Source organism: Danio aesculapii, chromosome 14 (assembly GCF_903798145.1).
Source record: "Danio aesculapii chromosome 14, fDanAes4.1, whole genome shotgun sequence".
Classification (NCBI taxonomy): domain Eukaryota; kingdom Metazoa; phylum Chordata; class Actinopteri; order Cypriniformes; family Danionidae; genus Danio; species Danio aesculapii.
This window is the reverse complement of record NC_079448.1, coordinates 8061659-8086257: the sequence shown is the minus strand read 5'-3', so window position 1 is coordinate 8086257 and position 24599 is coordinate 8061659. Positions and strand designations below refer to the sequence as shown.

Sequence of the window (24599 nt, the reverse complement as noted above, 5' to 3'; positions counted from 1 at the left end):
GTTCCAATTTTTTTTTCGACTATGGAAGTTGATAGGTGCCATCACTCAGCATTTTTCAAAATATCTTCTTTTTTGTTAAACGGAATTAAGAAACTTATTAATGTTTAAAACCACATGAGTGAGAAAACATGATAAGGTAATTTCAATTTCTGGGTGTACTATCCCTTTAAATGGGGATTTTTTTCTTTAAATTTACTCAGCTTCTTGCATATCCAAATCAATTTTGTTCCTCTTTGTAACACAAATTAAGATATTTTTAAACAAATCCAAGATATCTATTCCTAGACTTAACAAGTTAGTTTTTATTCACAAATAAATATTTATCAGCAACATGTTTTGTATGTATTCACCCAATCAACATATACTTGTGTTGCTGGTAGTTCCTATTGTGGAAGCTTTGACTCTACTCTGAAGTAGAGTCTGAAAAGACAAAACTTTAGAGCTAATTTATTTCCCCATAAGGTGTTCCTATAACCAAAATCATTCCTAGTTTCTGTGGAGTACTTCAGCCAACATATACTGCTCAAAAAAATAAAGGGAACACTTGGAGTTACATTGTGTTGTTTAAGTGTTCAGTTTATCTAGGAGCCTAAACGCTTCTGTTTATATTCTCTGATCAACATTTTGTCAATACTTTTTTCAGTAGAGGGACAGAAATCTCTCTTTAGTTGAGAAAATGACAATAAGATTAGAATGAGATTATAAAAATATTAGATAAAATGCATATCTTTTACATTAAAACTAAAAACAAACTTTTAATCACACTTTTATAAGCTTGTTGACATACTGGTTGTGTTGTCGTAGACTGGAACCGGTTGGTCATCGCTGTCGTTGTGGTTACCAAACAGCGCCTGGAAGTTGCTGTCTTCATACCAGTTGAGGGATTTGATCTTGAGGCCACCTCCTTCAGGGTGTCCACACACGATACGGGACACAGCCTGGTACATCAGACTTGGTGAGCCGGTGGCGTTTTCAGTCAGAAACAGGATCTCGTTTCGCAGGTCACTCCAACTCCTCATACTGGCCAGCTGAAAGAAAGGAAGTGGCTACCATTTAAATCAGAGCTAAGAATACTGATATACAGATGCACAATAAGTTTACTAAAGGGGTTTGATTGGTTTGCTAAGCAGGCGTGTCAGAATCTAGGCTACATCTGAAAGCTTAGTCAGCTGATCTGTTGCCTTCCTGCCCAATCAGGCAGTGACTTTAGAGGCAGTGTTTCTACATTAAGGAGCCTCGTAAAACTGATTTCATCCAGACTGCATTCATACATTAACTTCCTTTGAATTAGTCTCTTATTTATCAGGAGTTGCCACAGCAGAATGAACAGTCAACTATTCTGGCATATGTTTTATGCAGCAGATGCCCTTCCAGCCGCAACCCAGTACTGGAAAATACCCATGCACTCTCGCATTCACACACACTCATACGCTATGGCCAATTTTATTCTTCCAATTAACCTATAACACATGTCTTTGGACTGTGGGGAAACGGGAGCACCCAGAGGAAACCCACACTAACACATGGAGAACATGTAAACTCCACACAGAAATGCCAACTGGAGGCCATGGTCTTTAGCCTCCTTGTTAGAGCAACCAACTCCCATGCAAAGAATCGCCAGTTCGTGCCCAGCTCAGATCGGGTTGGGTGCAGTAGGACCCGTGGGTTACACGTGGGGGCTCATCCGGGATGCGAGTGAGGTTTAGCGGGGTGAGTGTAACAGAGGCCAGTAAGCAAAGTGCTATGCAGGTAAACCTTACTCCTCTGACCTCTAAAGGTGCTCTAGGGACAGACGTAGACCATGGTCTTTAGCCTCCTAGTTAGAGCAACCGACTCCCGTGCAAAGAATTGCCCGTTTGATCCCAGCTCAGACCGGGTTCTGTGCAGTAGGACCGGTGGGTTACACATACAACAAAATATAAAAAGCTATGGTGATAACTACAGGTATATTTGTTTACTACAATACAAATTTCTCACGAGAAATTCCAAAAAAAGTGGAAAAAGTTGGTCAAAAACATACATTTATACATAAATCGACACCAAAGCAGTGCTTCAAGATGCCACATTTAGTTTATTTCAAAATGTCCAATAATGTACTGCACAGGATTGTGGGATATCAAAGGCAGTGAAGGTCACATTTATGTTACCTTCGAATTTCCATCAGAAAAAGGTTCCTCCTGAGACAGGAAGTGAAGCATAATTTGTATTAGGGCATAGTCATCATTCATTTGGGCTGCGTCTGAAATCGCCTACTACTCAGTAGGTACTGCATTTGAAATTAAACGTATTACTCGGACGTTGGAAAAGTATGTTCTACACAGTATGAATGTCAGTAGTATGAATGGAACTCGGACATACTACATCCACCATTTTGTCATGATCACGTGACCTACCCACGTCAGTTGCGTCGTTTCTCTCGCATTCATGAATTCTCTCATAGTACATCATGAGATAGCGTAGCATCCATCAGATGCGCACTTCAGAATCTTGCCAGAAGTAGTAGGTCATCCAGGTACTTCTCACATACTGAATTCGGACATACTACTCAGATCGAATACTGTTTTTAGCGCACTATATAGTACAATAGTATGCGATTTTGGATGCAGCTTTGGTGTGTGTTTAAGTAATTCACACACCATCATCATTGTTTCTTTGTGGTCACTCAATCAGCTACGATTTTCATGCCTAAAAATACTGTGCAGGTTGTTCATGCAACTCAACACACTATGTACTGTACTGCAGTCTTCTGTAGCCAGGATATCTATTATATGTGAAGCTCCATATCTTTGAAATCATAATTTCAGAACTGATTCAATAAAAATAATGAATGAATCAGACAGTATCTGTGGACTGAATCTATTGCTTTTCTGAAAAGATTCCATTCGAATTAGTGATTCTTTCAGAAATCCATGGAAGACTAGTGCACAAGTGATTTAGACTACTATCAGGTAGCTTTTGTAACCTTTTTGAAGCACGAAGGCTCCAGTTACTATTTGTCATAATTGAAAAGAAGTGAAAGCATGACTTCTTTTGTGTTTCACAGATGAAAGAGAGCAATATGGGTTTTGAATAACATGCAGAACACATAATTTTTTGGAGAACTGTGCCATTTAATAGTGCATCACAGAGAAATGTGAACACTGTTATATGGGATAACGTTAGTGTTTCATTACTTGCTCCAGTGCAGGTTGTGTTTTCCTAATCCTTGACAGCTACTGTCATTGTCCAAGTCATGTTTGGGCTTTTTAACCAACAATCTAGGGAGCAGGTGCCCTTAGGGCCTGTCAAACATGAGCAACTCACTTTAGACAAACAAACCCTCCCATGAAAATCTGGTTCTCCGTTTTCAGTTCACAAAAGACTTTGTCAAACATAACATAAAGGGTTTTTTTATAAATACATTTCTTAGCTGGAAGATTTGCTTCACTGAAGTTCACTGACCGCAAAAGAAATGTTATCATGTGCTGGTCGTAATATTTCAGATTTAAACAAACCCAAATGTCCAGAGAAAAAATGTATTAAGACTTAAGAAACAAAATGTCAAAAGGTTTACATCTAATATAACTGCTAAGATCTAAAGCTCACACTGTACAAAGTAGGCTAATTAGCTTCCTGTACATTATGATTCTTGGGTTTTCTGTTTATTAGTGCTTTTGAACGTAATTATGGGATTTTGTTCTCTGTGCAGTAATTAACCAAGTGAAGTCGATGAGTAACTAAATAATTTATTCAAGAAATATGATTTTTGAAAAATGCTGATTCATCCAGTAATAAGTCAAGCAAAGTCTTTGTGAGTGAATCATTGGATAATTTGTTCAAGAGATTCTTTCAAAAACACAGATTCATCCAGTACTGAAGCAAACCTTTAGGAATGAGTCACTGAATCAAGCATTGGAGAGATTTGTCCAAAAAAGCAGATTCATCATGTAATTGAGCAAGTCTATATTAGTGTGTCGCTTATTGTTAATTCAAGTATTTTGTCCAAAAATACTGATTCATCCATTAATGAGTCATGCAAAGCCTTTATGAATTATCATTGGATCTTTCAAAAACAGATTTATATAGTAATCAAGCAAATAAAGTATATATAAGTGAGTCACCAAATCAATCTTTTGAGATTTTCATTTAAAAACAATGACTGATCCAAATCATTCATTCAAAAATGCTGATTCATCCAGTATGATACAAGTGAATCTTTACGAGTGAGTCATTAAATTGTTTCTTATAAATATTCACTCAAAAATGTTGAATCATCCAGTACAAAACAAGTCAATATTTACGAGTGAGTCATTGAATCGTTCATTCAAAATATTCACTCAAAAATGCTGATTCATCCAGTATGAAACAACTTAATCTTTACTAGTGAATCATTAATTTATTCATTCAAAATATTCACTCAAAAATGTTGATTCATCCAGTATGAATCGACTTAATCTTTACAAGTGAGCCATTAAATTGTTCATTCAAAATATTCACTCAAAATGCTGATTCATTCAGTATGAAACAACTTAATCTTTACGAGTGAATCATTATTCATTCATTCAAAGTATTTACTCAAAATGTTGATTCATCCAGTATGATACAAGTTAATCTTTAGGAGCGAATCATTAAAGCGTTCATTCAAAATGTTCACTCAAAAATGTTGATTTATCCAGTACAAAATAAGTTAAGTTTTACGAGTGAATCATTAAATTATTCCTTGAAAATATTTGATCAAAAATGCTGATTTATCTAGTACGAAACAAGTTAATCTTTTACAAGTGAGTCATTAAATAATTCATTCAAAATATTTACTCAAATATGCTGTTTCATCCAATACGAATAAAAGTTCATCATTATGAATAAGTAATTAAATCGTTTCTTCTAAATATTTGCTTAAAAATGCTGATTCATCCAGTATGAAACAAGTTAATCTTTACAAGTGAGTCATTCGTTTATTCAAAATATTCACTCAAATATGCTGATTCATCCAGTACGTATAAAATTTCACCTTTACGAGTGAGTCATTAAATCATTCATTCAAAGTATTCACTCAAAAATGCTGATTCATCCATTATGATACAAGTTAATCTTTACGAGTGAGTCATTAAATTGTTCCTTATAAATATTCACTCAAAAATGTTGATTCATTCAGTACAAAACAAGTCAATATTTACGAGTGAGTCATTAAATCGTTGCTTCAAAATATTCACTCAAAAATGTTGATTCATCTAGTACGAAACAAGTTAATATTTTTGAGTGAGTCATTAAATTGTTCATTAAAAATATTCACTCAAAATGTTGATTCATCCAGTATGAAACAAGTAAAAAAAATTACGAGTGAGTCATTGAATCATTCATTCAAAATATTCACTTAAAAATGCTGATTCATCAAGAATTGAAGCATGTGAAGTCTTTATGGCTGAATCATTGAATCATTAATGTAAGAGATTCAGTCAAAAACACTGATTCATCCAGTAATGAAGCAAGCAGTTAGTCATTCAAGCAAACCGATAAGTAATTTAAGAACCTCAAGTAAAGTGAGTCTTAATAGAATCATGCAGCTCTAACATACATTATATAAAGTTAGAAGTATGTAGAATGTACTTTATATGCTAGTTTCAAACATATTTACTAAGCTGAAGATTGTCCTAGTCCTTCTTTTTGATGCAGGTGTGGTAAACGGCTTTCAGCTCTGCAGGATGAAGCCACGTGAGTCTTACGGATCTGACTCAGCAAGCAGAAAAAAGTCACGTGCTGCTCATTTTGTGTAAAAGTGCAAAGAGAATGGAGGGAGGAAGAAGCAACAGATGTCCTATGGTGAAACCAAAATAATCTCACAAAGGGGGAGAGATCAAGAAATCAGCCCCCTCATATCATGTCTCATTTAAACAAAGACGCACAGAGGGAAAAGTCTGCAAGCAAGTTTAGCAAAGTCAGACTGCATGAATAATGTATGAACGTTTTTTATTTATTTATTTTTTTCGCTATGAATTTTTGTTCTGTTTATTGGCTAATCTTTCCTGTTTCAGAAATAAATAGAGCAGTCACATAAAAAAGTACTGATAACTTTGAAAACTCTAATTTAATGCTCAATATTTTATTATTGTTTTTATTATTATTATTATTATTATTATTATGTTAAAATTTATATTTCTGTTTATTAAATTATTATTAATAATATTATTTGCTGTTATTATTATTATTATTATTATTATGTTTAAATTTATATTTATTAGATTATTTTGGAAACTGATTCACTACCTTTCAAAGATTTGGGGTAAGGTATTAAAAAAATGAAATGATTATTATTAATTTTATTAAAATTAAATTATTAAATTAATAAATTATTATTAAAATCAATAATTATTATAAATTGTATTTAAAAATGAATAAATTATAAGATTATTATTAATAATTGTATTAAAATTAAATTGTTCAATAAATAAATTATTATAAATTTCATTCAATTATTATACATTTGATAAAAACTTAGTAAAATAAAATTATAAGATTATTATTATTAATTTTATTAAAATTAAATTAATAAATTATTATTAAGTTTATTAAATTATTATACATTTAATTAAAAACTAAGTAAATAAAAATTATAAGATTATTATTATTAATTTTATTAAAATTAAATTAATAAATTATTATTAGTTTTATTAAATTATTATACATTTTATTAAAGTTTAAATAGATAAAAATTGTAAGATTATTATTATAAATTGTATTAATGTTAAAAAAACACAATTATAATATTTATAATAAAAATCATAATTCAATTGATTGTTGTTATTTTGAACATTTGATTCAACAAAAAGTTCCCGAAATTTAATAAGATAATAAAAAGAACCATTATTTTATATTTAGGACCAAAGATGCTTAAGACTGGGGTAAAGATGCTCAAAAAAATATTTTAATTTATTTATTATATAGCATATATTATTATTAAATTTCGTTTTACATGTCACAAGTTTACTGTTATATTCCAAAACTAAATTTAATCATATTATTGTATTTAGTAAAATTATGTAATTTTACTAAATACAAAAAAATACATATTTTGAAGATTTTTCCAAAAGCATTAAATACAAATAATCTTTTTTTACTTTCATTTTTTACAGATGCTGAATCAGCAGTCATCCAGTCTCACACCAACACAGTAAAAGGAGACTGGAATTCACCGTCCGTTTCGAACACGAAGGTGAGCCAGAAATCTAGTTCAATGCTCCATTCAACGAGACTCGTAGCCAAAGGTTTTCCCTCTCAGTTGAGCAGAAAACAGAGAGGCTTTTGTGTGGACAATCAGGTCACGAACACCCATCTCCCTGTGTAAAGCAAACGTCTTTATTGCGCTCTTTACATGCTGATTGTGTGACTCTCAGTCTGGATGCTTGTTCAGCTGTGCTTGGTTGTATATCTGTCCAGCTGGGAGCTGAAACAACTTTCCCTTCCTCCCGCTGAGCAACACTACAGCTGGCAAACCAGACACTACCGAACCCATCGACACATGCAGGCCCAATGTGACGCCTTCACTGTCCACACAGACTTCACTCTCTTTCACCTCAGATGATTTAGAGCTTTACAGAGTATCATTTATGATAGAAAACTCTTGCATAAAGTTGTTTGATGATTCACACAGGTGGAAAGGTTTGTTTTACCTTAGCAAGAAACGCATAGCAGTAAATGCTAGGCTAATGCTAATGCTAAAGTGAATAGCATGAGGTCTACCTCCACAGCAAGTGATCCCAGGCTCTCGAGAAGGTTGTCTGTGGCTTTGGTAACTTCATGGACATCAGTGGCATTAGTCCTTATTTCCGACTGTAGAAGAGCAAATAGCAGGAAAAAAAACATTGATTTAAACACATTTAATGCATTTAATATTTTTCATTAGTACATTTACAAGGTATCAATAAATAAACTAAAATACACACACACATATAATTGATTTTATTAATCACAAATAATTTTATATTATATATTTTAATGTGGATTTATATTTAACATTTTTATATGATAATAACAAAATGTGTGAGTGTGTGTGTGTGTGTGTGCGTGTGCGCGTGCGTGCGTGCGTGCGTGCGTGTGTGTATATATTTTTTCTTTTTTTATTTTACAACTTTTATTATAAATTTTTTTTAATATAATTAAAAATGCATTTATAATGTTTATTATAAAATAAACAATTCAACTGGTTTTGAATATTTGAATCAACAAAAAGTTATTTTATATTTAGGACCAATTTATATATATGTATATGTGCATACATTTGAAAAAACGTAATATTTTTTTTGTATGTGATATAAATTCTGGAAATTAAAATTTTCTATGGATATATGAAAATTCATGTGTGTGCGCGAGTGTGTGTGCGCGTGTGTGTGTGTGTGTGTGTGTGTGTGTGTGTATAAAGTTGAAGTCAGAATTATTTGCCCCCCTGTTTATTTTTTCCTCCAATTTCTGTTTAACAGAGAGAAGATTTCTTCAACACATTTCTAAACATAATAGTTTTAATAACTCATTTCTAAAAACTGATTTATTTTATCTTCGCCATGATGACAGTAAATAATATTTGACTAGATATTTTTCAAGACACTTCTATACAGCTTAAAGTAACATTTAAAGGCTTAACTGCGTTAATTAGGTTAACTAGGGCGGTTAGGGTAATTAGACAAGTTATTGTATAGCGATGGTTTGTTCTGTAGAAAAAATAATTAGCTTAAAGGGGCTAAGAATTTTCACGTTTAAATGGTTTTTAAAAAAATAAAAACTGCTTTTATTCTAGCTGAAATTCAACAAACAAGACTTTCTCCAGAAGAAAAAATATATTATCAGACATACTGTGAAAATTTTCTTGCTCTGTTGAACATCATTTGGGAAATATTTAAATAAGAAAAAAAATTCTAAGGGGGCTAATAATTCTGACTTCAACTGTATGTATATATATATAGTTTATTATTTAGAAATGTACAAACAGTAGCACTAGTTATTTTCTGAACGTGTCATGTTACGTGTGTATATGTTATTTTAGCATCAACTTTGTGTTTTAGATTTTATTAATAGTTTTAAAAGGGCGACGCGGTGGTGCACTGGGTAGCGCTGTCGCCTCACAACAGGAAGGTCGCTGGTTTGAGCCTTGGCTGGGTCATTTGCCATTTCTGTGTGGAGTTTGCTTGTTCTCCCTGTGTTCGCGTGGGTTTCCTCCGGGTGCTCCGGTTTCCCCCATAGTCAAAAGACATGTGATATAGGAGAATTGGGTAAGCTGAATTGTCCGTAGTGTATGTGCGAATGAGTGTGTATGGATGTTTCCCAGTGATGGGTTGCAGCTGGAAGGGCATCCCCTGCATAAAACATGTGCTGGATAAGTTGGCAGTTCATTCCGCTGTGGCGACCCCTGATGAATAAAGGGACTAAGCCGAAGAGAAAATGAATGAATGAATAATAGTTTAAATACATTTTCACGAGTGCCTTTTTCATTTTAAATTTAGTTGGTTTTAGAGATTAAGGTAAAAATACATTTGTAAAATAAACAGCATGATAACAATTTTAAATCAAGTGGCATAGATAGATAAAAAGGATCGTTTGCGTTAACACATGAGTACGTCCATAAATAATTTAAACTGACTTTATTTTCATTCATTCATGTTTTACGCAGCGGATGCCCTTCCAGCAGTAACCCAGTACTGGGAAACACCCATACACACTCATTCACACACAGACTCGTACACTATGACCCATTTAGTTCCTCCAATTCACCTATAGCGCATGTCTTTGGACTGTGGGGGAAACCGGAGCACCTGGAGGAAACCCACGCCAACACTCCACATAGAAAGCCGGGACTCGAACCAGCAACCTTCTTACTGTGAGGCGACAGTGCTAAACACTGAGCTATCATGCCACCCCTGATTTTATTTTAGCTTTAATTAAAAATTCAATAATAAACAAAACGAAAAAAGCATCAAACAAAATGATTTTCGTTTTACGGTTTCAGTAAACTCTAGTAACCCTGGGTCAGACTGAACTGAGGTCATTTACAGTATTGTGTATCAGTCAAATCTAGTCGCTCATAAAAGTGCTGGCTCATTAAGAGCTTTCTAATTTGCATGTCAGTAAATGATCGAGAAACCATAAACGTTACGCAAGGCCATTCCTTACATTCTATCTTCGTTCTCTCTATCTATGACCCATGACCCATTTATCCACAACTGCTATTCTACTTCCCTTGCACTGTGCCAAAATCAGCTTTTATTGACCAGCGTGATCGATGAGTCAACCAAATGTTTTGCATAAAGAAGGAGATGAGAGGAACTGAAGCTATCGTTTGGTGTTGTAACATCCAGTGGTGTCTTCAGGCTATGTATTAATGTAGGTGTGTAGAGCAACAGGCTAAAACACGCATCCTCCCACACTCCTCATAGCATGACAACTACTCCCTTCTCTTTCTTTCTCTCTTTTAGCTGCTGTTTGTGTCACGTCAATGATCAAGTCAGCTGCTTTTGTTTGCATCGCTGTTGATATCAGGGGCGGCAGGAGATAAGATGATGCCCTCTGTCACAATCGCACACACACACACACTTTCATTTACACCCTCTGCTGACGATAAAGACAGTCCATCTGGTGTCTCCAATGTATTTCTATAGGTCTTTAGATTGACAGTAAATCACTTGTGTCTTATGGACAATCTAAAAAACACTCTAAAAACACCCTATAAAGGCTTGGTAATATTTTGAAGAGAGATATACTGTTGAAGTCAAAATTGAGGTGACCTATATGTGCCTTTTTACAAGATGTGAAATAAGTCTCTGATGTCCCTGTGTGTGTGAAGTTTTGGTGACTGTCACTTTAAATTCAAATGAGATTGTGCTCTTTTTAAATGAGGGCGGAGCTACAAGTGCCTGCGCATCAGCATAGCGTCAGATTAAAATATTTGAAAACTCTAATGGCGGACGACTGCTTCTCAATTAGGACTGTTTATGCTAATGAGGGAGAGATCATAGACGTAGATATTTTTTACCATTAGAGGCTGTTTATATTCACACAACTATATTTATGGGTGATGAAATTCCGGGAGTTTTCCGGGAGACAGAACAATACGAGAGATGGGTCGGAAATTTGGAAGACTACCGGGAAAAACGGGAGTGTTGGCAGGTATGTAAACGTCCCTTGAAGTAAGTGAGTATGTTTATTTATTGGCCATTTTCATTCGGTTTTATAAGGAGTAATTGAATCTGTGTGTGTGCGTTCATGCCTGTTTGTGTGTTTGTGTGTATGAAAAATTACAAAATGTTAAATAAATGTATAACTTCACTTTTAAAGTTTTTGATTTTGACATTTTTATATATATATTATTATTATTATTTATTTATTATTATTATTATTTTTTTTTTTATAAAATGCAAAAAAAAATTATACATTTTATTTATTCATTCATTCATTTTCTTTTTGGCTTAGTCCCTTGATTAATCTGGGTTTGCCACAGCGGAATGAACTGCCAGCTTATTCAGCATATGTTTTATGCAGTGGATGCCCTTCCAGCTGCAACCCATTTCTGGGAAACATCCATACACACTCATTCACACTCATACACTACGGACAATTTAGCCTACCCAATTCTCCTATAGCGCATGTCTTTGGACTTGTGGGGGAAACCGGAGCACCCGGAGGAAACCCACATGAGCGCGGGGAGAACATGCAAACTCCACAAAGAAACGTCAACTGACCCAGCCGAGGCTCAAACCAGCGACCTTCTTGCTGTGAGGCGACAGCACTACCTACTGCGCCACTGCATCACCCTACATTTTTCTTTTTATTATACTTTTTAACCCAACTATTTGTCTTGTCCATATTTCACAGCGGAATGAACCACCAACTTATCCAGCATATGTTTCACATAGCGGATGGCTGCACCCATACACTCCTGCATTCACATACATACACTGCGGTCAATTTAGCTTATTCAATTCACCTGTACCGCATGTCTTTGGACTGTGGAGAAAACCGGAGCACACGGAGGAAACCCACACCTACACGGGGAGAACATGCAAACTCCAAACTTGAACCAGCGACCTTCTTGCTGTGAGGCGACAGTGCTAACCACCGTGCCACCTTAATAATTTATTTGATGCTAAAATAATATACAGTATAAACAAGATTGTAATCATTTAATGTTATACTAATATAATAATAATAATCATCATCATCATCATTGTAATGAAACTTAATTAGGCCTGAATCTACTACTACTACTATTATTATTATTATTACTATTATTATTATTATTACATAATAATATAATATTGTTTAGTTTTTCCTTTTACTTATCTGTGAAATATATGACATGGGTACATTTATTCGGCTTTATTAGATTACAATACTTTCTATATAGTATATACAGGTAAAATCAATTCATTTATTAATATTAATGTACTGATACAGCTCATTTAAAGAATAATATGATAATAATGGGTATTACATTTATATATTTTAAAAATAACACCATGTTTTGTTTTGTTATTTAAACAGATGTATCAGATTTCTCCATTCTGATTCACGGTGTGCCGTGTTTCTTACCCTGATAGGTTTGAGGAAATCCAGATTGGACTTGAAGTGACTCTCGGCCTGGTCCAGCCAGTTTTTAGGAGCCCTGCAGATCATATTCTGAGTGAATCTGGCCACACTTTTGTCCGGGATGGTCACAAAATCCTCAAGTTTGACGGAGCCGCACATGTCTCTCAGATGGACGCCGAAACCTTTGATCAGCACCTATAACAGGAGGAGAGCCGGTGATAAGCATGAGTAAGCAGTAAGAGCAGATAACTAGGTGTTCACAAAGGCTTTTTGGAGACTGAAGGACTGAGCTATTCACATGAGCCATGAGTTCGTTATCTGGAGAGCCACTTAGCCTGGATGCCCTGAATACACATTGTGAGGGTACATTAGGGTAAAACTAGGCTGCCTATGGGCTGTAGGTTGTGTAATGGCCCAAGGGCACGTCACACAGCTAACAGCTGTTGATGCACAAACAAAAGTTGAGATGCATGCTGGTTTCTTCTCTTTAACTTTAATTCCTAGGGGTAATTTAGCAGCGTGTGTGGAGGTGAACTATCAAAGCCAGCAGACAAATGGTGTATGTACTGTAATTATTGTAAATGTGAGGTTTGGATCTTTGTTTGAGCTTGGCTGTAGAAGAAATGGGTCCTAGGGGAACTTTAAAGCTTTGTTTAGGCTGTCAGAACAAATCAGGACAACATGTTTGTGCATATCCGATTGGAATCACATTTAGCAAGGCAAAACAATCATATCAAGCTACATTCATACATTTACTTTGATGTTTCCTCGAGCAAGAATGACGTTGACTTGAATATTCTGTCATATACTACGCCCACCAAGAGGGTACCATTGATACCCTTCGGCAGTGGAAACGCAAGCCTGATAAAGGTGACCAGTACTGTACCGTACCACTCAGTGGAAACGGGCCATTAGACCATTCACATTTTGCATCTAAAACTGTGTAGATAATGCAAAGTTCACCGCTTCCTCTAACAATTTCAAAGGCATTAGACTGCCAATGACCAACCCTTGCTGTAGCTCTGATACAAACTTTATTTATGGAGATGATTCAAAAGCACCGTAGTTTTTGGATGCTCTGTGTTTGTCTGAGGTAATTAGTCGACCGTTATTGAAATGTGTATATTCCATACAAAGGGTGAAGCTTAGTGGTTTGTTCTTGTCACATGACATGCAGTGACATGCAGCATTCTGAAAAGTTTATATGTTTTCAACTCGCTGCGATTTATGTACATCTGGAAAAAGTGAGTGCATAAGGTTTTCTATTTCTCTATTTGCTACACATCTCCATTTGAATTTGAACTTGAGCACACAAAAGGTGCAATATACATATAATTAACTGTACTAAAATAATATTAAAACTTTTATAATATTTTAAAATATCTGAGGTCATACAGCGTAGTGATATGCAACTGTAATTTGGCCAAGCTGCCTGGAACTACTTTAACGGTAGGTTTATGTAAAAATATGTCCACCACACTCGAGCATTCAAGACTCGAGCATTCAACAGCCTCTTGATATTATTGGTATTAAGATGTTATTTTGTTGATCAGATCACAAGTGGAAAAGTTTATATACAGGTGTAAATGAGGTCATCCAATTTTAGCCACTTTCAGAAGTAGTCAAAAAACACGTCTGACCCATACCGGTCAACCGTCCTGTTTTTCCTGGGATTCTCCCGTATTCTACAATTCTTTCCTGCTATCATCGCATAAAGGTATTTTCCCGTATTTCTCTCATATTTTTAATCTTTATATGAAGGGTGGCAATAGACATCAAAGAGTGTATCCTGCCTATATGCAACCCATACCGCCAAACCACCAGGGGATGCCCCTTGCTCCTAAATGTAAATCTGTTCTGTGCTTTTATTTTATTTAGGCATACAAACACTTTAAAATTAATATAAAAATGGCAAGATTCCCTTCATTTCCATTACAGGCGCCATTGCTCGTCAGTTCATGTAGTGATGCGTGACTGTCAGACACACTCCATATTGATAAATAGACACTGTTTACCAAACGAATTTTGTACACGCGACTTTATACCTTATTTTCACATCCCAGTGCTGGCAGGTATGATCTGACCGGATTGCTTTTATAGTATAAACACAAAAGATTATTTTCCAATATGAGACTGAAAGATTAGAAAAAGCCCACACATAAACCCACCTATTTACCTCCTGCAGGAAAGTGGACAAAAGAGGTGGATTAAAACACCAGGTGTAAACATGAACGTCCCTCCCTCATCTACCTGTGATCCAGTCAACCAAAACACATCATGATACCACATGAAAACAGGGCTTTCTCACACCTCATAAAACAAACACACCAGAAGTTGAAGAAAACATTCTCAATGTCTTTTGAAGCTGCATTGGATTTGCTCTTCAGTTTTTGGACTTTCAGCAGTGAAAATTAAACCCCACTGAAGTGAACGGGACTGACACAGTTACAATTTACTAGAACTTTAATGTCAAGCTGCTTTGACAGCATCTACATTGTAAAAGTGCTATAGAAATAAAGATGACTTGAATTGAATTTGCAGCAACAATCTTGTGTTGTTGTGAGGTGCAAGTTTAGCACACTTTATGTACTGCTAGTCAACCTCTAGTGCCTCCAAACAGCATTGTAAACCAGTGATGGTTGCAAGTCTGGTCACAAGCTGGGTTTCCATCCCCATGTGTTAATGAGCATTATGAAGTATCGCATACGAAACAAGTAGTGTTGTCAAGATAGGGGAATTTCGATGAAGTGCGGTTAACTGATGACCTTCACGACCAAACGTCATTTCTGTTGAGCTTGTGAACACAATGGCAAATCGGCAGTGGTTAAAAACACGCTTAACAGCGCTTAAATGTTAGCGGGAAATGGACGTTTTCAGTACAGAAATTGCAGTATCATGACAACACTAGAAACAAGTCAACAAAATGGCAAACTTCTAATAAGAATCCTTTAATTTACACAAACATAAATGCTTGAAGTGCTTTTGTTAAAAAAAGATGAAAATAATGGGAGATGGAAACACATTTCCCAAATAAACATTACCACTACATGATCAATCAGTGGTCTCCATTATGTTTCCCTTGTTTACTCTTAGTAACTAGGTTCCCAATACTACAATCAGCCTCTCTAACTACTTCATAGGGTATATGCCGAGCTAGTGTTGTTCCCATACTGATGAACTTCCGGTGAGTTGTTATTATGAGTTTTTTTCCATTTTATACGGTTCCTTTTACAGCATGTTGTATGTAGTTAAAATACAATCAGTTAAATAGAATTTGGCATTCATTCTGTTGTTCAAGCGTAAAACGAGACAAAAAGCCGTTTGCTCGCACGCGCCTGTCAGAATCAGCAAGCTAGCGCAGAAGCTCTATTGAATATACTGGGGTAAAATAAATGCTCATATTATAAAGACATGGTGGGGAAAATTTTTATTTAATGCAGTGCTTCTTGTACAGTCTGAGACCCACTTTATATCAGATATCACTCAGCCACTGGAGATCGCAGATTTTTAAAGAAAACAGACCTTAAACGCGCTGATTTTGCAATTGCAAACAGTTCACCGGAAGCGCTTAACCCAGGTTACTGGCAAATTAAAAGTCCTATTAGCATGCTTCTACATATACGCTATTGAGCTGCACCTAATTTGCATTTGGGATTTTTTATTGGTTGTTTTTTTGCAAATTTCCAGAACATTAGCTTCACTTTAGCATGATAACGTAGCTACAGTTCTACTATTCAATACGTAGCACTATACTCAAATGGCCTCCACAGTCACCAGATCCCAATCCAATAGAGCATCTTTGCGATGCGGAACGGGAGATTCACATCATGGATGTGCAGTCGAAAAACTGCAGAATCTGTGTAATGCTATCATATCAATATGGAGCAAAATCTCTGAGGAATATTTCCAGTGCCTTGTTGAATCTATGCCACGAAGGATTAAGGCAGTTCTGAAGCCAAAGTGGGTCCAACTCGATACTAGTAAGGTGTGCTTAATAAAGTGGCCAGTGAGTGTATATATGTATATAACTAGAATTTGCTTGTTTTAACACATTATTTAAAATATGTGGCTAAAATTAACTGATTTTCAATTTGACTGGGTCAAGTAAAATAATTCCACTGCCCATTACAAAATTTAATTCATAATAGTCCTAAAAAGGTCTTAAAAAGTCTTAAATGTGACTAAGTGAAACCTGCAGAAACCCTGTCTATAGCTTTAATTCCATATTCTACAACATTCTGTCTTCTTCTTAAAGTTTGTTAGGGGAAACACAAGCACATTTATGCAAATAAACTCTCATAGGCACCATTAATGTTTTATTTCCATACAACACTTTTCCTCTCTCACCTTTTCAAGATTCACATCAGCGTCCAGAATGTTCGCAACATAATTCTCTGTAAATGAGGCGTTTTGTAGGAGGAAGGTAGAGAGGGTCTCGTTTTCATGCAGGAAGTCCTTCAGCTTGAATCCTGGGGACAAACATATTGCTTTAGTGTAAGTGTGTGTGTTAAGGAATGCTTTACAAATCCACCATACAATAGCTGCAGTTATCAATTTTCAGCAATTTGACCAGACTTTCAATTTCAGCAGACCCACCCCTGCATTTTAGGATTAATTTTGTTTTTTGGAAACGCACCCCGCTCTTCATTAATTTACATTTGGTTTGCATTCTTACAAAACCTCAAAACTTTTGTTCCCCATACATGCGCTCACTTGCTGAAATTGAGCGCTGTTCATTCAGGTGTGGAGCCCTTTGAGAGTGTTAACTACACACTGGTGCTCTCTCCTTAAATTTCATTCCTCTTTCAAAGTTCAAGCGCATGTCTGAGCAGGCCAGCTAGAGCAGTTCTCCTGGGCGTGGAAAGAAATGGCGACTGATTCATTGTGCGGTTCCACAAACAATACGCAGGGAGTCTAGTTGCCTAAATGTTCTGGAATCTACAAAAGGGATTTGCCGTGGCACACACACATCCCAGTATAAAATATGATAGACTTGTGCAAGATTCCCCGTCCTTCCTTAGATTTAGGAATTACACTGTCTTTTTTGTTAACCTATTTTTTTTTTACATTTCTTTCATTCATTCATTCATTCATTCATTTTCATTCAGCTTAGTCCCTTATTTATCTGTGGAAAGAACCGCCAACTATTTCAGCATATGTTTTATGCAGCCAATGCCCTTCCAGCCGCAACCCAGAACTGGGAAACACCCATACACTCTCGCATTCATACACCATGGACAATTCACTTATAAATGGGTAAGCTAAATTGTTCATAGTGTATGTGTGTGAATGGCAGTGTATGGGTGTTTCCCAGTGATAGGTTGCGGCTGGAAAGGCATCAGCTGTGTAAAACATATGCTAGATAAGTTGGTGGTTCATTCCGCTGTGGCAACCCCAGATTAATAAAGGGACTAAGCTGGAAAAAAAATGAATAAATGAATGAATGAATGAATTCCCCTATAGCACGTCTTTGGACTGTGGGGAAAACCGGAGCACCCGGAGGAAACCTACGTGAACACAGGGTGAACATGCAAACTCCACACAGATCTATGAATTAAGCATCCTTTTTTTTTCATTTTGAGCATTATAAACTTCAGATGATGGATTGTAAGCCCAAAGTGTCTTCCTTCCAAAGATACATTAACTGTGAATGTAGAACAAATTATTTAGCAACTCTTACTGTTTTAGTTTGCGAAGGTCATTTTTGAGAAGTGACACCGATACAGTGAGAGACGGAGACACCGTTATAGTCGCGGAAAACTTTTTGCAGAAATCTCAAATGGGATGGCACGGTGGCTCAGTGGTTAGCACTGTCGCCTCACAGCAAGAAGGTCACTGGTTCAAATCCCGGCTGGGCCGGTTGGCATTTCTGTGTGGAGTTTGCATGTTCTCCCTGTGCTGGTGTGGGTTTTCTCTGGGTGCTCCAGTTATTTATTAACAGAAGACGCAATAAATATAACAATATAATTTAAGTTATATCTAAAAAAATATTTAATAAAAATTTAAATTAATAAAATAATCATTCATTAATAATAATTGAGTTAAAATGTTAATTTAATAGAGATTTTGATTGGCCAAATCGCCCAGTCCTAGTAGGTGTAAATGCCCATAAGTTGGGTGCTGGCTAACAGGTTAGAAGAACTGAGTACTTTAATTTAACAAGGATTCAATAAACTGATCAAAAGTGATAACAATAACTCTTACAATAACTGTCAGTCATATTCTTTTGTGTCCATTGCGTATTTTGCTGCTGACCCTCAATACATTGTATTGCCCATAAAAATGCGCACCCTGACCTGATATGGAAGACATATGACAGGGGTTCTCAAACTTTGTTCTGGAGGTCCGGTGTCCTGCAGATTTTAGCTCAAACTCCAATCAGACACACCTGGGCTAGCTAATCAAGCTCTAGAAACATCCTTGCAGGTGTATTGAGGCAAGTTGGAGCTAAAATCTGCAGGATACCAGCCCTCCAGAACCGAGTTTGAGAACCCCTGACATATGGGAACAAAATCATTGTAGTATTTTTTTTTTGGCACACAAAAGTGTTCTTGAGATTTGTATGATTACAGTTGAACCACTGACGTCACATGGAATATTTTAACAATGTTTCTGTTTCCTTTTCTTGACGTCTCAGCACTGTCTATGGAGGGTCAAAAGCTCCAGGATTTCATCTAAAATATCTTAATTTGTGTTAAGATGATGAATAGAGATCTGAAGGGTTTGGGATGACAAGTTTTCAGCATTTCTAACAATTAGAAATGTTCGTGAACACCAAATCAGCATCTTAAATTAAATTCTGAACTGTTTTGTGACACTTTAGTTTGGAAAAATAGCTACTGCAATAATCAGCTTTGTCATCACAGGAATATATTTCATTCTGAATGATATTAAAACAAAAAAACAACTTTGGTGAGAATTAGAGACAGTGTTTTTAAAAGACTAAACAGTAGTGATATAGTATACAACCAAGTACATGTGGTCAGAACACAAACAGGTAATTGCAGGTAACAAAGTATTAAGCGTTTCTCCCAAAGAAAAGCCTGTTTAAGCAAACTGCTAGCGGGCATCTGTAGCTCCGCTCACGACTCAGCTTTTTGCCCTTTTTTGGTTACCCCCAGTTGGTGCGATGACACGCGAACAAAATGGCGACGGTTGGCCACGTTCATTTGCGCTCTTCGGAAACCTATCACTGACGTCACGGATACTACATCCATATTTTTACAGTCGATGCTTTATTCGAGGGGTAACATGGGGTTGTTCATTTATTACTAATTGTGTGTCGCACTGAGCGTTCCTCCAAATGTGATGCACAGCATGACAAAAAAAGTGTATTTAAATTTCTGTTTTTGATGTCGCCTTTCTTTTTTGCTAGTCAGTAGCCCCCCTCCTCCAACACAAATACCTAAAGTCATACCTGGTGTGTTTAGTCACAAGTGTAGCCATTAACACCTGGCTAGCTATAACAACTACCTGTGATAACCCTCACTCAAGCAGGCCAGCTGGCTCCATATCTTCCTTCTGGGCTGTTTTGGGGAAACAAAGGCTGGAAGTGTGTCCATTTCTTGGGACGGACGAAACCCCCAGGAGGTGGCAGATTCCTGGACTTTTCAACCACTTCCCTACTAATCATTCTTTTGAAAAGAGCTTTAGCGGGGGGAGAAATAAGGGGTCTAAAAAACATTGTGTGTATGTGTGTGTGTTGTCATGGGCGATTACATCTGTTAGACCTTTTTCAGACAGGACATGTATATGCAAGCTCAACATGACAAGTTCAAGTTAAGAACACATGCAAATAGAAAAACACTAACAAACCAGACTGATTTTAACAAGGAAACATAACTATTTTACGTTTTGTCAATTTAGTGGCTAATTCAAACAAATTTGTACAAGTTCAGTTGTACAAAAATGTGTGTTTTAAAAAAGGAGGCGTGGCATCAAACCCCGCCCCTAAACCCAATCGTCACTGGGGGATAAGCAAATCATACTAAATCAAAATCAAAAAGTTACGAATTGCCATGAGATTGTGTTAAACAAACTGAGGAAACATCTACATTAAATTTGACAACAAAACGAATGCAAATTTTCAAATAGGGAAACGCACTGCAATGAAAATCCGATGAATCAACAATATTTCACGCCAACTTGTAATTTTTTGATTTACAGTGGTCCCTCACTTTAATGAGAGGAAATGGTGAGGAAATGTTCATTTTGGGGTGAACTATCCCTTTATTGCTCATGAAACTAGTACAAGAATTGGCCTCATGTTTTGGGCGTGACTGTTTTCAATGCCCTTTGTAACCCATTATGAGGCTAATGCTAATGCTAAGCTGCGGTTTGAAGCTCTGTGAATATATATATTAGGTACACCTGTCTAACTGCTCATTAATGCAAACTTCTAATCAGCCAATCACATGGCAGCAACTCAATTCATTTAGGCATGTAGTCATGGACAAGATGATCTGCTGCAGTTCAAACCGAGCATCAGAATGGGGAAGAAAGGTGATTTAAGTGACTTGGTGTGGTTGTTGGTGCCAGACGGGCTGGTCTGAGTATTTCAGAAACTGCTAATCTACTGGGATTTTCATGCACAACCATCTCTCTAGGGTTTACAGAGAATGGTCCGAAAAAGAGAAAATATCCAATGAGCGGCAGTTCTGTGGGCAATCATCTCAGACTGGTTTCTTGAACATGTTCACTGTAATCAAATGGCCTCCACAGTCACGAGACCTCAATAGAGCAATTTGGGATTTGGTGGAACTAGTGATTCACATCATGGATGTGCAGCCGACAAATCAGCAGCAACTGCATGCTGCTATCATGGCAAGATGGACCAAAATCTCTGAGGAATATTTCCAGTACCTTGTTGAATCTATGCCATGAAGGATTAAGGCAGTTCTGAAGGAAAAAAGGGGTCCAACCCAGTACTAGTAATGTGTACCTAATAAAGTGGCCGGTGAGTGTATTTATGATCTAGGTGTGAGTGGGTTTAAGTCGTAGCTAAATTAAACCCAGTGAACTCCGCTCTTTCATGTCTGTTGTCATTAGTTGTAATCAAAAGAGTAGAATATGAATGAGATCGCAGCATGCGGATGCCGATAAGCCCCACAATGACTGGATGGTGAGTTCAAAGCATTCCTATTGTCACGCACGACGCCGCAAGACACAATAATGAAGCTTTAATTTGAGCAGGTGGGCTGACATGACCCGTTTCCCTCAAGACTTTTTCTCAACTCAGGTATTTATGAAAACTTGTTTACGGCATGGAACACTGAATAAAATGATTTAATGGATTTACTTTTTTTTTTATGTAAGAGGTTGCAAACAATTTACATAGGCTGAATTTACACAAACAAATTAAGTTGAACAGTACTAAATTTTATTTGTTTGTTTAAATTAAGCCAATTTAAGTTGTTTGCAACCACTTAATTTAAAACCACTTAATTTAAAAATAATTGAAAAATTTGGTAAATCCAATTAATCGTTTAATTTTCAGTGAATATGAAAAGGTATTTGTTGGTTTTTATCTGGATTTCTCTCTCACAATTGGAGATTTTGAGGGTGACATGGTGGCTCAGTGGTTAGCACTGTCGCTTCACAGCAAGAAGGTTGTTGGTTCAAGTCCCAGCTGGATCAGTTGGCATTTCTGTGTGGAGCTTGCATGTTGCGTGGGTTTCCTCCGGGTGCTGTGGTTTCCCCCACAGTCCAAACACATGCGCTATAGATGAGTTAAATAAACTAAATTATCCGTAGTGTATGTGTGTGAATGATGGATGGATGTTTTCCAGTACTAGGTTGCAGCTGGAAGGACATCCGCTGTGTAAAACATATGCTGAATATGCTGGCGATTCTTTCTGATGTGGTGACCCCTGATAAATAAAGGGACTAAGCCGGAGGAAAATTAATGAATGAATTAGCAAACTTTGCACCTCACAAAATACTTTTTTTTCCCCAGAAATGCACCTTACTTATGTGAATGTATATCTCACAATTCTGTGGGAAATGCTAATTGATACATTGAGTGATATAAATTGAAATTTGTAAAAAAAAATTCATTCCAAAGAAGAAAAAGTCAGAACTGTAATAAAGCCTATAGTCGCAAATGAAAGACACGAAGTAGATATTCTGCAAAAACAAGCAAAATTGTGAGCTCAGAAGCTTAGAAAATGCAGAAAAAATCTAAGTTAAAATATAAAAACTGTGAAGTAAAAACTTGAAATTGGTTGAAATTATCATCGCAGCCTTTCCGCCTAACAATTTTGTGTTTAATAGACGTCTAATAGATGTCCAAACATAGACGTTTTGTTTAAAGCAAGGTTTTACTCTGTAAAAAATCTAATTACAAAAAGTCATGACAACAAATGTTCATGTTACTTTAATTTAATAAGTTAATCAGGTTTCAACTAAATACAAAGTTTAACAAAATATTTTTAATCAGTTTGACTGATTTAAGTCGCCAACCTGATTTTACCAAGTAGGACATGTTTCTGGATTAGCATCTATGTTGGTCCTGGAACAACATTTAAATCAGCCAATCAGAATTAAGGGATACGTTTACCGTTTATGTTAAGTTTAGGCTTACTGTTTACGGTTCATGCACTCCTACATGATTGTTATCCAACTATTATTCTCCTCTGATTTTGGGAATAATTCACAGTTATGGATGGGTTTAGGGGTAGGGAATAGGTATTACATTTTCAAACAAAAATGATGTTCCAGGATCAACACAGATGTTAATCCAGGATCACATCGTACTTAGCAAAATCATGACATGCGATTTAGTTGAAATGACTAGAAAAGTTCGTTTGATTGAAGGCTGGAAGATTTTTTGTTCAATCTAGGACTAAATTAAACTCAAATTCAGTCCTATAGACATCAAACAATAAACATCATCATATAGCCAGATCACAGACTATGTGTAGTCATTCATTCCTGGCCATTTGATGAATAGTCAATTTGTGGACTATTGTTAAACATCTATTAGATTTGCACTGACAGCACAAATGTATACATGTTTTAGCCAAAACTTTTATGTTTAGACATCTATGTTAACTTTAGATGTCTCTTAAACACAAAATTCAGAGGAAAAAAATTTAATGGAAAATATAAATATGATAGAAATTGCAATGAAACCACTACTGCAAGTCATAACTCTGCAGAATTGAGAGATTTTGCTGACATTCTTCTTGCAATTTTGACTTCTGAGTTTATATTTCAGAACTCTGAACTAATATTTCACATTTCTGACTATTATGAGACAGAACCCAGAATTGTGGGGGGAAATAGGCTTAATTTAGAGATTTAAAAAGTCATACTTTAATTTAAAATATACATAATAATAATAATAATAATAATAATAATAATAATAATAATAATAATAATAATAATAATAATAATAATAATAATAATAATAATAATGATGATAATAATAATAATAATAATAATAATAATAATAATAATAATAATAATAATATAACTGGCTTAACTATAACCATAGCTATTTAAAGAGACAGTTCACCCAAAAATGAAAAATCAGCTATCATTTACTGACCCTTTATTTGTTTCAAACCTTTATTCTTTAATCTGTTGAACACAAAAGAAGCTATTTTGAAGAAAGCTGAAAACCTCTAATCATTAACGTGCATACTATTTGTTTGTTTTACCAGCTTTCTTCAGAATGTCTTTTTTTTCTGTGCAACAGAATAAATAAAGCTTTGAAACCACTTGAGGGTGAATAAATAGTGAGTAGATTTCATTTTTTGATGAACTATCCCTTTAAAAAACAATGCATTTTGCTCTCAGTTTGCCTGTGCAACTATAAAAATCATCTACTCACTAAACTCATCGTCACACACTGTTGTATTACAGTTTAATGCGTTCTCTAAATGGTTACACCAGACAATCTGTAGTGGTGTCTGTGCAGCGTCTCCTCCATTAGGCAGTGAAATGCGATTAAAGCTCCCTTAGCGTGAGAAGAGAAGTGTCTGTGAACAGGAATAAACAATTCACGCCGCTTACCAAGCGAATAGGGCAGGTAATGCTAGAGGACT

At 35.9% G+C, this 24599-nt stretch overlaps 1 protein-coding gene across 1 annotated transcript in view; it reads right to left on the bottom strand.

Annotated features, from left to right (window-relative positions):
- abca1b (ATP-binding cassette, sub-family A (ABC1), member 1B) overlaps positions 1-24599 on the bottom strand; it is an 84082-nt gene that overhangs the window by 39231 nt on the left and 20252 nt on the right. The window contains exons 6-9 of the mRNA XM_056472321.1: positions 16897-17018; positions 12553-12744; positions 7717-7806; positions 788-1028 (exon numbers count right to left, since the gene is read on the bottom strand). Of these exons, the coding sequence (XP_056328296.1) occupies positions 788-1028; positions 7717-7806; positions 12553-12744; positions 16897-17018 (645 nt within the window). The remainder of the gene's footprint in view (positions 1-787; positions 1029-7716; positions 7807-12552; positions 12745-16896; positions 17019-24599) is intronic.